At 43.7% G+C, this 16,105-nt stretch overlaps 1 protein-coding gene across 1 annotated transcript in view; it reads left to right on the top strand.

Annotated features, from left to right (window-relative positions):
- Nucleotides 1–16,105, top strand: part of SLC9A2 (solute carrier family 9 member A2) — an 89,405-nt gene that overhangs the window by 15,652 nt on the left and 57,648 nt on the right. The window contains exon 2 of the mRNA XM_069583729.1: nucleotides 11,715–12,178. Within this exon, the coding sequence (XP_069439830.1) occupies nucleotides 11,715–12,178 (464 nt within the window). The remainder of the gene's footprint in view (nucleotides 1–11,714; nucleotides 12,179–16,105) is intronic.

Genomic DNA, 16,105 nt, shown 5'->3' with positions numbered 1-16,105 from the left:
CCTTCTCCTTTTGATATATATATGTGTGTGTGTGTGTACATATAGCCCCTCTAACTCAACACTGTAAAGCAACTATACTCCAATAGAAAAAATAAAAAAAAGAAAGAGTAGAACATTTCTTTAAATATGTGAAATCTCTGAATAAAAACGATTTATTAAAACAATATGTATTTAACATGTTAGATATTCATAGGTTAGAGGTTCAACCCATATAACTTGAGCCACTGTGTAAACGTTAATAGGACAAAGTTCTGTTTCAACAGATTTATAGGAGAAAAGGTGTTAAATCTGTTTCACTGCTGCACATGCATACATCCTTAGTAAATCGGGCAGACGTACACATGTTCATAGACACACGTGGACATGTGAACGACACTTCAGGACGTAAGCTTCATGCAGGAAGGGAGTTTACTTATTGACTCGCTGTCTAGAACAATGTCTGGCTCGCAGTAGGTACTCAATAGACAATCATTGTTTAAATAACTAAGTAATATTTAGAGGTGCTTTTCGTTTCCTCTCACTTTAATCACGTGGTCGTGAAGGGAATCTAGCGCATGTCTTAATTCTGTGCCCTTTCCTTTCCAAATACACTAGTTTGTATGGTGGTTCGCTCAGTCACCCCACTTATAATGCATCTGCTAATATTGCATCAGCTTAGAGTGGTGCCTTAGGCTCTGTTGCCCCAAACCTGAGAACACCCACTTACTAGCTGTGGATTTGGGGGTGAGTTAATGAACCTCTCTAACTTCAGTTATTTCATCTGTAGATAATGACAGTACAGTAAAGGCCCCTGCATACAAACAAGTTCCATTCTGAGAGAGCATTCGTAAGTCCGGTTTGTTCTCTCCAACAAGGTTAGCCTAGGCACCCAGCTAATACAATCAGCTAATACAGTACTGTACTGTCACAGGTTTATAATACTTTCTGCACAAATAATACATAAAAAACAAACACAAAAAATAAATCATTTTTAATCTTACAGTACAATACCTTGAAAAGTACCATAGTAACAGCCCAATACCTGGCATCCAGAGGCTGGCATCGAGTGAACGGGCAAGAAGAGTCACTGACTGGAGGAGGTGGGAGATAGTAGAGCCGAAGATCGTCAGCAACAGGAGACAGAGGGCGCGCTGCAGTTTCTCATGCCCAACGTTAATGGCACAGTTTCTGGTTCCTTGCTGGGACCATATGTATGTTCACGTCTTTGGAAGTTCACAACTTGACAGCTCGTACGCAGGAGACTTAACTGTAGCTTCCTGATTGGGTTGTTGAGACAGAGCTCATCCACTTAAGAAAACCTGCTCCCTGAGAGACCTTGAGATGTGGTTGGCCCTTGTATGAGAGCAGACGTCCTGTCTCCTTCTCCAGAGCCTCAGTGTTACGCCGCAGAAGTCTCTCCTGTCCAGAGGTTCTGCAGCCAATTGTCAGATTGCCTGGACATTCCTGTCTCCAGGTGCTGGTGTTATGTGTAGGTTTCTCTCTAAATTGTGTGTATTTCAGTGTCCAACGTTGCCTACCCTTAAAAAACCATCACACTGCTTTTGTAAGCTAATTTGCAATGGAAGAGAAAACTCTTTATTTTATCCCAGGTTCTTGTCTTGAAACCCAGCACTCAGGGTCAGGGGTCAGGTTGAGCCCTTCTCTGCACCAGCAGCCTGTCTTTGCTACCCTCCTCCTGACACCTCCTGAGCTTTTGGGTCTACAATGTCATCAAGGTCCCTAGACAAGTCTGGTCACACACGGCAGGGGAAACGTTTTTTCAGCGTGTTTCCAAGTCCCTTTGTACCTTGTGTACAAACAGGGTTCCTTTAGAAATCTGGATGGGAAAGAGTTTTAAAACAAAGTGCTACTCAGAGTCATTATTGCAATTTTAAAACCACCCACCAACCCTCTCTCAGCGTCCCAGGTGGCGCTAATGGTAAAGAACCTGCCTGCCAATGCAGGAGATAGAAACAGACGTGAGTTCGATCCCTGGGTTGGGAAGATCCCCTGGAGGAGGGCATGGCAACCCACTCCAGTATTCTTGCCTGGAGAATCCCATGGACGGAGAGGAGCCTGGCAGGCTACAGTTCATGGTGTCACAAAGGGGTGGACACAACTGAAGTGACTTAGCGTGCACACGACCCTCTCTATTACCAGCATCCTTAGGCAGAATCGCATGTTGGCTGAGTGTACATTTTCTCTAGGAAAACACTAGAATGGTGAGGAGGAGGAACAGTGAGAAATCCCAGCCCCCTCTTTCCTATCTGACGTGCCGGATTGGGAAGGATACCCTGTTGGTACCAACTGTTCTCACTTGGGAGAATGGGCATCCTTCTTTGTGACTTCTCTGGTGAACTATCTGGAAGGCAGGGAGGATGCTGCCTCTAGCTTGAGCTTATGTTTTTCAGGGAATTAGAAAACACATACGCCTGCACGCGAGCTCCAGCCCCAGTCCGTCTGCGCCCTGTGGCCCAGGCTGAGTTTCTGCAGAGCTCTGTGTCACTATCTGACATATGGTTGTTTTCTGGCTACGCTGGACTCAGTGTCCTTCCCTCCTCAGGGTACAGTCTCCTGCGATGGAAACCATGTATCTTTGTTTTCCTCTACCTCTGTGGAGCTTGGTATGTTCAGAGATAAAACTTAGGATGTCTACATTGTTTTATATTTTCAGTTGTTTCATATCTATCATCCGTGTTGCTTTTCCTGGAAGTCTTTATTGTGTTTTATCTTATTCTTAACCTGTCTCAAGAGTGCTGATAGTTTTGCTGAAAGGACTGGTTGATTGGATAGTTAATGTATGTATTAAATGACCTTACTCCCTCCCCAGCAGTTTTGTTTGCTGTTGTTTTCATTTGATCTTGCTGTTTTCACTTTTGAGTTTTGAAGTCTCTGACACCAGGGGAGTTGTTGCTAATTCTAAATCTTTGGATGAAAGTGCATCGTTGGCAGGACTCCAGTCTTCCATTTCCCTCCTCAGTGTGTTAGTAAGTTGGACTGCTATTTTGATGAAACAGAATATACATGATGAAAGTGGAGCCATAAGACTCTACATAAGGATCCTTAAGATGCAAACATCTTGATGTTCCTTGAAACCCTGGCGGTCTTTGCAATGAAAGGCAAATGGTACGACACTTGGTTGTGCAAAGACCTGGTAAAAATCAGAAGCCAGAGAGGAGGCAAAGTAGATGAACATGCTATGATTCTAGATGGTTTGGAAAATAGTGTAATTTACCAAATAGGGCAGTCTCTTAGTTTAGCCCAAGGCTCCAGTGTACCCATAGGTCCCCACCATGTAAATCACTGGTGATTGAATACAAGCAATCACTTGACTGAAAAATGAAATCAGGTAGCAATTACTGGCAATTGTGGATTCTTTTCCTACCCTTTGATCTACTTATTTTAAGCAAGTTGTCAGTTTATTTAGAAGGCGGGCTCTTCAAGGATTAAAAACAAAACAGAAAATAAAACCCGAGCACAAGGTGGTTGGGTGGGTGGGGTAGGCTTCCTGAATAGCCTCATAGAACTTAACAATGACAGTGGGCAAATGACAAAACCCAAAAGCAGCATCAATCATTTACTAACACATGGGCTGAAAGACAAATGCCAGGATTTAACATCTAACCCATGGGGGATAAAATAAAAATTGCTTTCAGCTGTTGGCCTGCACGGAAAGTTTTGAATCTAGGTTACAGAATCTTATCACCTCTCCCCCAGCCCAGAGCTTCCTCCCTCTGTGCTCCCATCTAGCAGGCTCTGCAAAGGGTCTGTTATGTAAACAATCACCAGAACTTACTAAGTCCCTGAGTTCTGAAATTCCCTCTACACAATCACTGCACACTGGACAGTCTTTACCATCAGAATGCTTTTTTCAGACCTGATCCTTTCTTGGTCATCCCCCTTCTATCACTAAAATGGAAAATGAAGAAAAAGGAAACGAGAAAAGATGAGGGTCCAGAGCCACAAGGAGATGAAACTCAGTAAAAGTGAAGATGTGGACGGACTTCCCTGGTGGTCCAGTGGCTAAGATCCTATGTTCCCAATGCAGGGGGCCCAGGTTCAATCCCGGGTGGGGAACTAGATTCCACATGCGGCAACTGAGGAACCTATAAACCATGACTAAGACCTGGCACAGTCCGGTAAATAAATATTAAAAAAAAAAGATACCCAGCATAGAATAGGGGCTTTGGGATCTGCTTCATAGCCATACACTGTAGGTGGGCGGGCAGAATGAATGCAGAGCAAGTTCTGTGATGACTTAGGGCTGCAGTTCACATGAAACGTAACCCGAAGACTTGTCTAAATAAGAATACTCAGTGTAGCCAGGGCTCACACTCAGCACTTTGCCATCAGGGATCCTGTTTCCTACCTGGCTGTGTTAGAAAGCCCCCTGGATCACTTTACGTGGTGTTGGGAGGCACGTATTTCATCCCAGGGCATTGCATCTGCAGAAATACTTTGTGCAGTGTCACTGCTCTTTCCTGGGGCAGAGCTGCTGCCTTGGGGGGCTGTGTGTGCCCAGTCTCTCCAGTTGTGTCCGACTCTTTGAGACTCTTTGGACTTCAGCCCGCCAGGCTCCTCTGTCCATGGGATTCTCCAGGCAAGAATACTGGAGTGGGTAACCATTCCCTCTCCAGGGGATCTGCCCACCCCAGGGATCGAATCCGTGTCTCCTGCATCAGCAGGCAGATTCCCTACTGCTGAGCCACCAGGGAAGCCAGGTGGGCTGTGGGGTGGTCGTCTCCAGGCTGTCTGCATGGTACGGGCTGTGTCTTCCACCTCGACTGCACTTTGCTCACAGAGTATTTAGCAGAATTGATATGATACAAGCCTCACATTGTTCCTCTGTTGGCTGTCCTAGACCCTGAGTGTGCTGATAGTAAGAACTGAACATCCTTGGGACCATCCCCCTGTCCCCTCCCAGCTGTAGCTTCAAACAGGAGAATGTGACCCATTACCAGGGCATTCTAAGTAATCTACTTCCTTGGCAGGAAGTAATCAAGGCTTTCAAGTACATAATTGGTTTTGTTTTTTTTTTTTTGAAAACTAGTTCGTGGTAAACAATTGAATATAAAATTCAAAACCATGAATAACTGTAAGTGAGAAATGAGAAATAGGATTACGGAAAAGTACAGTGTGTGTGTATTTGTCTGTTCGTCTTCTCTTTCCTCCAACTTCAAGGACAATTTCTTATCTTGGAAAGGAAGAGGTCAATTTGCTTTTGACAAGCTCATTATGTAAAATGTGTACTTTACATAGATGCTATTAGCTGTCTCTTTCATGTTGGTCTCTTGGACAATCCCTGGACAAACCCCTTGGACTACAGAGGTAGCCCTTTAACAGATGTGGCCCAAGCTTGTCCCTTCATTGGATTAGATTTTAAAGAGATACTGGAGGGTTCTAGAAATTCCACGAGGCACAGAATGAGGGGGCTGTATCAGTGGACTATCTATTTTGCCCTGTGGTTCCTGAGTTCACTGCCATGGTTTAGCCTCTTTAGCAGCCCAGAGAACTTCCCTTGTGACCTGCCTGCCCTGGACTGATTGGGGCAGCAGAAGCCTGGGCCCCCGCTTCTTCCCCACTCCGGGGCGTGTCTGCTAGCCCCGCACCCCCAGGACCTGTGAGCCAAGGGATCCAGTGCCAGGAGCATCTTTCTGGCCACCCTAGCCCTGGTCAGAGCCTGGTTCCTCCCAGGCACCTCTAAGGTTGGGGCTGAAGAACTCTGTCATTTGAAGAAATAGGTTGTTACTGTTTTCAATTTGTGACTTTTCTTGAAATCCAGAGAAATAATAGTTTTTATATATACATACATATGGGCTTCCCATGTGGCTCAGTGGTAAAGAATCTGCCTGCCAAGCAGAAGACATGGGTTCAGTTCCTGGGTCAGGAAGATCCCCTGGAGGAAGGAATGGCAACGCATCCCAGTATTCTTGCCTGGGCAATCCTGTGGGCAGAGGAACCTGGTGGGCTACAGTTCATGGTGTTGCAAAGAGTCAGACATGAGTGAGCAACTGAGCCTGCACCCATGGCTAAAAAGAACAGTGAGGAGAAATAGAATGGAAGTTCCCCTCCCCCCTGCCAACCTCATCTTCATTATAGTCTTCAGTTCAGTTCAGTCGCTCAGTCGTGTCTGACTCTTTGCGACCCCATGAATCGCAGCACGCCAGGCCTCCCTGTCCATCACCAACTCCCGGAGTTCACTCAAACTCACGTCCATCGAGTCGGTGATGCCATCCAGCCATCTCATCCTCTGTCGTCCCCTTCTCCTCCTGCCCCCAATCCCTCCCAGCATCAGAGTCTTTTCCAGTGAGTCAATTCTTCGCACAAGATGGCCAAAGTATTGGAGTTTCAGCTTCAACATCAGTCTTCCAATGACCACCCAGGACTGATCTCCTTTAGAATGGACTGGTTGGATCTCCTTGCAGTCCAAGGGACTCTCAAGAGTCTTCTCCAACACCACAGTTCAAAAGCATCAATTCTTCGGCACTAAGCTTTCTTCACAGTCCAACTCTCACATCTCTACATGACCACTGGAAAAACTGTAGCCTTGACTAGACGGACCTTTGTTGGCAAAGTAATGTCTCTGCTTTTTAAGTTATGACCAACTTTCCTTCCAAGGAGTAAGCGTCTTTTAATTTCATGGCTGCAATCACCATCTGCAGTGATTTTGGAGCCCCCCAAAATAAAGTCTGACACTGTTTCCACTGTTTCCCCATCTATTTGCCATGAAGTGATGGGACCAGATGCCATGATCTTCGTTTTCTGAATGTTGAGCTTTAAGCCAACTTTTTCACTCTCCTTTCACTTTCACATTATAGTCTTAGTTGCGTTTTAAGACTTTTGGAACTGAGCTCTCGACAGGTGGCAGACAGGGTGGATCTAGCGGTGTGTGAGTAGGGAGGGCACCTGTGAGATGTGAGTGGGAGGCAGGGATGGGGGAAGCTGGCAGGTGAGCTGGCGGGCCACTCCTTGCCTTGGCTAAAGCTGGCTGTCCCCCTGAACACATTGGTATGGGTGAGGGCCAGAGGGCCCAGTCTGCTGATTTTCCAGGATAAATCAGACAAGAGAATTTGTACCTGCAAGACTCAATTTCCAGACATTAGCTCTATATTTTAGAACATCAAATGAATAAAACAAAATAGCCCTGCAGGCCATGATAGCCCACGGCCTGCCAGTTTGCAACCTCTGGTCCAGACTTTTTCGTGTTACATGAAGTTTTGTCTGTTGTCTGGGACAGTTAGGGTCACTTGGAATTTGTTGTGTATTCAACTTAGTAATAATCAAAATGAGTGCCATTCTCAGAGTGGGGTCATGTTACAAAGAGAGAAATAAGTCAGTACAGATGGTGACATACTGTTACCATTGATGAAAATGGTAAGCTGTTATGGAATTTGTGTGTGAGAGATTTTCACGTTTTTCCCTTTGAATAAGGACCCCGTGCATGCAAACAGTGCTGGGGCGGGGGGGCATCAGGAGGCCAGCACGTCTTTCTTCTGCTCTGACACTTGGTTGACCATTAGACCTTTTTCAGTGACCATTTGGTGACGTTAAGTACATTCACGATGTGCCACCATCACACTTCCAGAACGTCTGCATCTTCGCAAGCAGAAACTCTGTGTGTCAACCAGTGAGTCCTCACCTCTCTCCTCCCAGCCTTGGGTAACCTCTGTTCTGCTTTCTGTCTCCATGAAATCGGCTGTTTAATGTAGTCAGTATCAGTTGAATCATGCTCTTTTGTTTTTGGAGACAGTAAAGATATCACTTGCATAGTGTAGTTCTTACAACCTTAACAAGATTGAGACAGGTGCAAATCAACCTTTAGTGTAATCGGATATAAACCAGTGGGCTGTGCGTTCCATTGGGAAATAAACGAGAAAAGTTAAAGGCTAAAGAAGACAGAAAAGTTGGAAGTAGGAAAGTGATTGTTGTTCAGTTGTAGGTTGTGTCCGGCTCTTTGCAACCCAACCCCATGGACTGCTGCATGCCAGGCTTTTCTGTACTCCGCTATCTCCCTGAGTTTGCTCAAATTCATGTCCATTGAGTGGGTGATGCTGTCTAACCATCTCATCCTTACATACTTAGGGGTGAATTTTGTAGGTCAAATGATGTCTTTGTTTATCTTTTTGAGGAACTTCCAGACTGTTTTCCAGAATGGCTGCATAACTTATATTCTCACCATCGTATAAGGGTTCTAATTTCTCCACATCCGCAAAAACATTTGTTATTTTCTGTCTTGTTGATTATAGCCATCTTGGTGGGTGTGAGACCCATAGATTAATTAGATGTGAGTTGTTAGGTCTCTAGAGATTTTTAAAATTTTCCATATTTTGCTGATTTCCATTTTGACTCCACTGTGATCAAAGAATATATTCTATATTATTTTGGTTCTTTTACATTTAATTTTTTTGACGTTTGCTTTTATGTCCCAGGAAATGTTCTGTCTTGGTGTATGTTCTGTGGATTCTTGGAAAGAATGCGTATCTGCTGTTGCTGGTTGGTCTTCTGTAGCAGCGGTCTAAAATGCAAGACAATTTTTCCACAGACTGAGGACGGGGGGATGGATTGGGGGTGATTCAAGCTCATTACATTTATTGTGCATTTTATTTCTAGTGTTATTACATCAGCTCCACCTCAGATAATCAGGCATTAGATCCCAGAGGCTGGGCACCTCTGTTCTATAGGATTAGATCCTGTTGGCTGTTGATCTAGCAATTATTGAGAGGGGAGGTATTGAAGTTATTAACTATAATTATGGATTTGCCTATTTCTCCTTTCAGTTCCATCAGTTTTTGTCTCATATGTTTTATAGTTCTGTTGTTTGGTGCATACGCACTTGGACTTGCCGTGTTTTCTTGGTGGGTTGACCCATTTTATAATTACCCAGTGTCCCTCCCTGTCGCTGGGAAATTTCTTTGCTCTGAAGCTTACTTTATTGGATATTAGCCAATCCCATTTTCTTTTGATCTTTTGATTAATATTTTTAGGATGTATTCCCTGGTGGCTTATACTGTAAAGAATCCTCCTGCAATGCAGGGGACCTGGTTTAGCCCCTGGGTCGGGAAGAGCCCCTGGAGAAGGAGATGGCAGCCCACTCCAGCATTCTCGCCTAGAGAATCCCATGGACAGAGGAGCCTGGTGGGCTACAGCCCATGGCGTTGCAAAGAACTGTATACAACTAACACTTAATGACTAACTATACGACTAACACTTAATGATGTAACTCTTTGCATTCTTTAATTTTCAACCTGCCTACCCCACTGCATATGAAGTAAAAGTTTTTTAAAGCCAGTGAATGGTTAGGTCATGCTTTTTATTATATTTTGCTCACAGCTATCTTTTAATTGATGCCCCTAGATGACCTACATTTTTTGGTGACTATTGGTGTGTCTGTGCTGTTTGAGATTTTAAAAATCTTCCACTTTTTCTTTTCCTTTCTGTTTACTCTCTGTTCTTCATCTCTCTGTTTTCTTTTTCTGTCTTCCTGTGGGTTACTTGAACACTTTTTGGAACTCCATTTCCATCTATTGATAGTGTTTTTGAGCTTTGTATAGCTTTTTTTTTTTTAGTGATTCCTCCAAGTATTATATATTGATATTATACATATATATGTATATTTACAAAATGTATATACATATAGCTAATAACAGCTTACTGTTTTTGTCACTTACCACTATGATTGTAGAAACCTTTGCCCTGAATGTTTTTCTTACTTTCCCCATTTATAGTCATCTTAAATATTTTCTCTATATACATTGAGAACCACATCAGATAGTGTTGTAATTTTGGCTTCAGTGGCCAAGCTGAATTTAGAAAATTCAAGGGGAGAAAGAAAATATATTGAATTTGCTTGTATTTTCACTCTTTCCCTCTGTTTTCTTAATCCTTGATGTTCCAAAATTCCATCCCTTTCCATTTTGAGGATTTCCTTTAGCCATTATTTTAGGGCAGGTCTGCTGGCAACATGTTTTCTTAGTTTTCCTTCAAATAAGAATGTTTTGATTTCTTTTTTATTACCAAAGGCTGGTCTCACTGGATATAGAATTGTGGGTTGGCATTTATTTTTTAACGCTGTGCCTCTTCCTGATAGCCTCCACCATTTTCGAAGAGAAATCTGCCATTTTTTTTTCTTCTTTATTTTCAGAAGTTTGAGTATAGTTTCTCTGGATATGGGTTTCTTTGGGTTTCTTCTGTGTGGGTTTCACTCATCTTCTTGATTCTGTAGGTTTATATTTTGTGCCCTGGGTTCCCTGGTAGCTGCCTGCAATGTGGGAGAATCTGCCTGCAATGTGGGAGACCTGGGTTGGATCCCTTGGTTGGGAAGATCCCCTGGAGGAGGGCATGGCAACCCATTCCAATATTCTTGCCTAGAAAATCCCCATGGACAAAGGAGCCTAGTGGGCTACAGTCCATGGGGTCACAGAGTTGGACACAGCTGGGCGACTCAGCACACGTATTTTGGGCCAGATTTTGGGAGGTTTTGGCCACTCTTTCTTGAGTAGTTTCCCCTCCCACCCTTCTCCTTTTCTCTCTCTGAAACTCTGATGACAGGAGTGTTGGGTCTTCTGCTCCGGTTTTACAGTTCTCTCACGGTCTGTCTGTTAGAAGTCTGTTTTCTCACTGTCATTCAGATTGGTTAATTTCTCTCATTCGATCTTCCAGTTTATTAATTCTTTCCTGTTTACTAATCCATACTTCCAGTTGATTATAAGTCTGCTTTTGAGCCAACATAATTGAATTTTTAAAAATTTCAATTGTTGTATTCTTCAATTCTGAAATCTCCATAGGGTTTTTCTTTGTATCATATATTTCCCTAATCAAGTTTACATTTTGTTTTCTCAGGCTTCCCATGTTTTAAGTTTGTTTCAGGTGTGATTGTCATTACCCATGCAGCATTTTTATCATGGCAGCATTAACGTTTCTGTCAGCTGAATCTAACATCTCTGCCATTATGATGGTATCTTTTTAAAAATTATTATTCTTCAGCTTGCCATCTTCTTGGTTCCTGGTATGATGAGTGATTTCCTGTTGGAACACAGACATTTGGGGTATTATGAGACCAAAGGTCTTTTTTATACCTTCTGTGTTAGGTGGCTTCTTATGGCACCACTCTGGTGGGGGTACGATGGGGAAGGGCTGCCTTATCATTGATTATTGCCAGGTAGCATAGATTTTTAAGTTCCCCACTTCATTTCCATTGCCCACTGAGGGTCTGCTCATTACTGCTGCACGGCCATGGGAGTCCCTGGTCCTCACTAGGTCTTACACTGATTCTATTTATTTTTAGAGTTAAATTCTCTTACTTGCTCTTTGTCCATTAGAATTATCATGCAGTAATAGCAGCTTGTTGATGTATCTGATCAAAATGGTATTTACTATTTTCTCACTGTTTCTATTGCATGTTTCAATTTAATTTTAAGAAATGTATATTTGATTGCCATGTGAATTTTTTTTTATTTTTTATTTTGCTATGTGAATTAATATACCTACATAGGGACACTTTTGTGACCCTGTGGACTATATAGCCCACCAGGCTCCTTTGTCCATGGGATTTCCCAGGCAACAATACTGGAGTGAGTTGCCATTTCCTTCTCCAGGGGATCTTCCCAACCCAAGGATCAAACCTGCGTCTCCTGAGTCTCCTGCATTGGCAGGCAGATTCTTTACCACTGTGCCACCTGGGAAGTCCCCATAATTCCTGTATAACCCGAATTTTGTCCCTGTGTTTTCCTGAACAGGATTCCATCTGTATCACAAGCTTCCCACCATAGTACCTGAGAGCTGCCTGCTCATCATGGTGGGGCTTCTGCTGGGGGGGATTATCTTTGGAGTGGATGAGAAGTCCCCCCCGGCCATGAAGACGGATGTATTTTTCTTGTACCTCCTCCCACCCATCGTGCTGGACGCGGGCTATTTCATGCCCACCCGCCCGTTCTTTGAGAACATTGGCACCATCTTCTGGTACGCTGTGGTCGGCACGCTCTGGAATTCCATTGGCATTGGGGTGTCGCTGTTCGGGATCTGCCAGATCGAAGCCTTTGGCCTGAGTGACATCACTTTGCTTCAGAATCTTCTCTTCGGCAGCTTAATCTCGGCTGTGGACCCTGTGGCTGTGCTTGCCGTCTTTGAGAACATCCACGTCAATGAGCAGCTCTACATCCTGGTCTTTGGAGAGTCCCTGCTGAATGACGCCGTGACAGTGGTGAGTAGCAAGCTCCTGCAGTGCCGCTTCGCCAGGCAGGGGCCCCACCTACTGGCTCTGTGCGCAGAGTGGGCATCTGCATGGTCCCCAGCCCCAGTGCTGGGAAGGGCCCTTTGCTTGGTGCCAGACTCTGTTCTCACTGTCTTAACATTCTCAGTACCTTTATTGTTTGTTATTTATTCATGGACTTCCCTGGTGGTTCAGTGGTGAAGAATTTGCTTGCCAATGCAGGAGACACAGGTTTGATCCCTGAGTCAGGAAGATCCCCTGGAGAAGGGAATGGCAACCCACTCCAACACTCTTGCCTGGAGAATCCCATGCACAGAGGATCCTGGTGGGCTATAGTCCATGGGGTCTCAAAGAGCTGGACACGACTGAGTGACTAAACAACAATAGCAACAACGATTTATTCCTGATTATATAAAGGCACCTGTCTTCCTTTGCCTGGATCTCACCAGCTGTGTGGCTCATCCTGTTTGCACAGCTTTGCTGCTGCCAGAGCAGCTTCACCGTGACTATGAGCTGTGTGTCCTGGGGGCTTCTCACTGGCGGTTTCAACAACAATGGTCTTTGATCATAATTCAAAGGACTCAAGAGTGGGTAGCCATTCTCTTCTCCAGGAGATCTTCCCGACCCAAGGGCTGAGCCTGGGTCTCCTGCATCACAGGAGGAGTCTTTACCATCTGAGCCACCAGAGAAGCCTGTGGCATGTGTAGTGCAAGTGAAATGATCAGGCCCACTGAGTGCCGTTCTCCATCTGCGGATGCTGTGTTTTTCATTTCCTGATTCGAAGCAAAGGTTCCATGACCCAACTCACTTCCTATTCCTACTCAGCCAGCAGACTTTGGGTCCTCATTTTTCCGTAGGTGGGTATTAATTCAGAAAATGCAAATTGTTTTTAATTTTCACTAATTGACACATAATTAGAGTCAGAGGCTTTTATGAGCTTAATGTGAGCAGGACTGACCTGCTTCCTGAGCTCAGGCAAGAAGCCTCTCCCCTCACCCACACAGCTGCACAGAGCTCCTCCACCAGTCAGGGACACTCGGGTGACCTTGGGTATATTAACCAGTCAGTGAATGTTGGTGATGCTATTTTATGTTACCCAGGGTTCTGTAGCAGTGATGGTGATAGGATCATAGTCAGTAACCTTTTGTGAATGTATATCTTGTGTCCAGAGTTTTTATAGCAGCCTATGAAATAGGTATACTTCCCATTTTGCAGATAGGAAAATTGAGGGAAATATTAAGTAAAGTGTATTTAAGTAAATTAAGTAGTTTATTTTACCCCCTCTGTTAGTTCCAATCATTAAAATGGCTTTCTTGATTTGTTTAAAAGTTCACATAGGTTACAAGGAAAGAAAATTAGTTCCCTTCAGTTTTATTGTGTATGTGTAACTTAAGAGTACCTGGAAAGAGTCCCTCCATCTGAGTTGGAGAGAGGGTCCTTTAAATAATATCTTTTCTAGAATGTTTGAGCTTCCCAGGTGGCGGAGTGGCCAGTAGTCTGCCAGCAATGCAGAAGACACAGGTTCGATCCCTGGGTCGGCAAGATCCTTTGAAGAAGGGAATGGCAACCCACTCCAGTGTTCTTGCCTGGGAAATCCCATGGACAGAGGAACCTGGTGGCCTACAGTCCATGGGGTTGCAAAGAGCTGGACACGACTGAGTGTGTGCGTGCGCGCGTGCACGCACACACACACACACAATATTTAGTATCCTGTGTGTAGGTTATGGGGCATCGGCTCTTCAAAGATAGGTTACTGTGATCAGCTTCAGAAGCAAACTGAGACTATCTTTTTAATAATTCAGTTAAAGTTTACAATAATATGACATCTAAAATAAAAGTTAAGATAGAAACCAACATTGTTCTCTGTTAATCTGTATTCACACCCTTGACCTGAATAAATATCACCTTTAAGGATATTCATTAACTCTGTGTAGATATTATTATGTAAAAATAATTTTCTGATAAGGAAACCCCATTTTTAGAATGTTGTTCAGTTGCTAAGTCGTGTCTGACTCTTTCGACCCAGGGACTGCACCATACCAGGCTTCCCCGTGTCTCATTGTCTCCCGGAGTTTGCTCAAATGCATGTCCGTTGAGTTGGTGATGCTATCTAACCATCTCATCATTTTTAGAATAGCTGAGAGCTATTTTGAGACAGTGAAGTCACCTCATTCAAGTAACAAAACCCACTTCATTTATTCCATTATTCATTAATAGTGGTTAGTCATTCACTCACCAGTATTAAATTTTAAGTGGAAAACTGCCCTAATGATGAAGATGTTTTGTAACTCATTCTAATTTCTGGAGGCATCACGTTTTCCTTGCTGACTGATGTTCGATGTATACACTGTTACCAGGGAGACTGGAAATTTTAGCTGACAATCTTGGATCTATTTAGTGTATAGAAATCCTCACCAAGAGATAACAGTATCCTGATGCATTGCTTTTAGGAATAGGGGAGCATCATCAGGTCTGATTCAGGATGACCTGCCACTTCTTTACACTGCTGTCCCTTCTCTTTTGAGATTTCACGTGCAGTCACCTCAGTGGTCCAGTCTTTGAGTGTGTCAAGAATCAGACCTCATGGAGGGCCAGGCTGGGCTCCCCGTGTTATTCAGCAGCTTCCCACTAGCTTTCTATTTTACACATGATAGTGACGCATATCTATACTGCTTTATCCCTCTCCTTCCTCCACTGTGTCCACAAGTATGTTCTCTAGATTCCATAAATATGTGCTAATGTGATCTAGAGGAGTGGGATTGGGGGAGGGAAGGGAGGCTGAAGAGAGAGGTGATATATGTATAATTGTGGCTGATTTGTGTTGTTCTATTGTAGAAACCATCGCAGCATTGTAAAGCAGTTTTCCTCCAATTAAATAAATTAAAAAAAAAAAAAGAATCAGATCTCACACAGATAGAACAGATTTGTGGACACAACAGGAGAAGAAGGTGGGCTGGCTGAATAGGAGGCTGAATTAACCAGGAACAATTAATTAATAGTAGGCTGAATTAATTAGGAACAATTAGAAAATGATGTACAAAATTACAATTTTATGTCCCAGTCAGGTATCCTTAAAGAATTGAGGAAGAGATGTTGGGGGCTTTCCAGGTGGCTCAGTAGTAGAGAACCCACCTGCTAATGTAGGAGATGTGGGTTTGATCCCTGGGTGGGGAAGATCCTCTGGAGGAGGAAATGGCAACCCACTCCAGTAGTCTTGCCTTGGAAATCCCATGGACAGAGGAGTCTGGTGGGCTACAGTCCATGAGATCACAAAAAGTTGGACATGACTGAGCACAAGGACTGACTCAAAACAGATCATATCAAATGTTAATATATATAAGTATTTTTAAGATAAGGACAACGAATAGAAACATTTGAAAGTACCCAGTTTTCACATTAGCCCATTTCAGAACTGAGCAAACAGGCACTCTTGGCTTTTCAGTTTTCTAAAAATACAGTTGTCAAGTTGAGGTCAGCTTTGCACAGACCAGCTAGAGACATAATTGTAGCCACATATGTAATATGTATACATATACTCTGCATAAATTATCGCTTCAAAAGCACCTTTCTGTATAGATTCCCTTGTGGTAAAATGAAAGTATTTAACTGGAATGAACTCACCATGGGGTTATGGCTGGTTGTACCTAAAAGAATTTTATCTCGTGCTGATCGCTAGGTATCAGGTTCAGTGTACAACAGGCAGGAGGTTATGGAAAGCTCTCTCGTTGTCAAGGTAACATTTCTACCTAAGATACTCTCTCCTAATGTGGCCCAGCATCCGAGGAAGTTGAATGATCAAACAGGAGCTTCTGCCAGCTCTCTGAACGTGGGGAGCCTGTGACTCAGCCATACCCTTTGCAAAACCTACAGGGATATAAAACACAGAATATGCATTTGATAGCATGATGGATGGGGCTG

This window comes from Ovis canadensis, chromosome 3, assembly GCF_042477335.2.
Source record: "Ovis canadensis isolate MfBH-ARS-UI-01 breed Bighorn chromosome 3, ARS-UI_OviCan_v2, whole genome shotgun sequence".
Lineage (NCBI taxonomy): Eukaryota > Metazoa > Chordata > Mammalia > Artiodactyla > Bovidae > Ovis > Ovis canadensis.
This window is presented reverse-complemented; position numbering and strand designations above follow the sequence as displayed.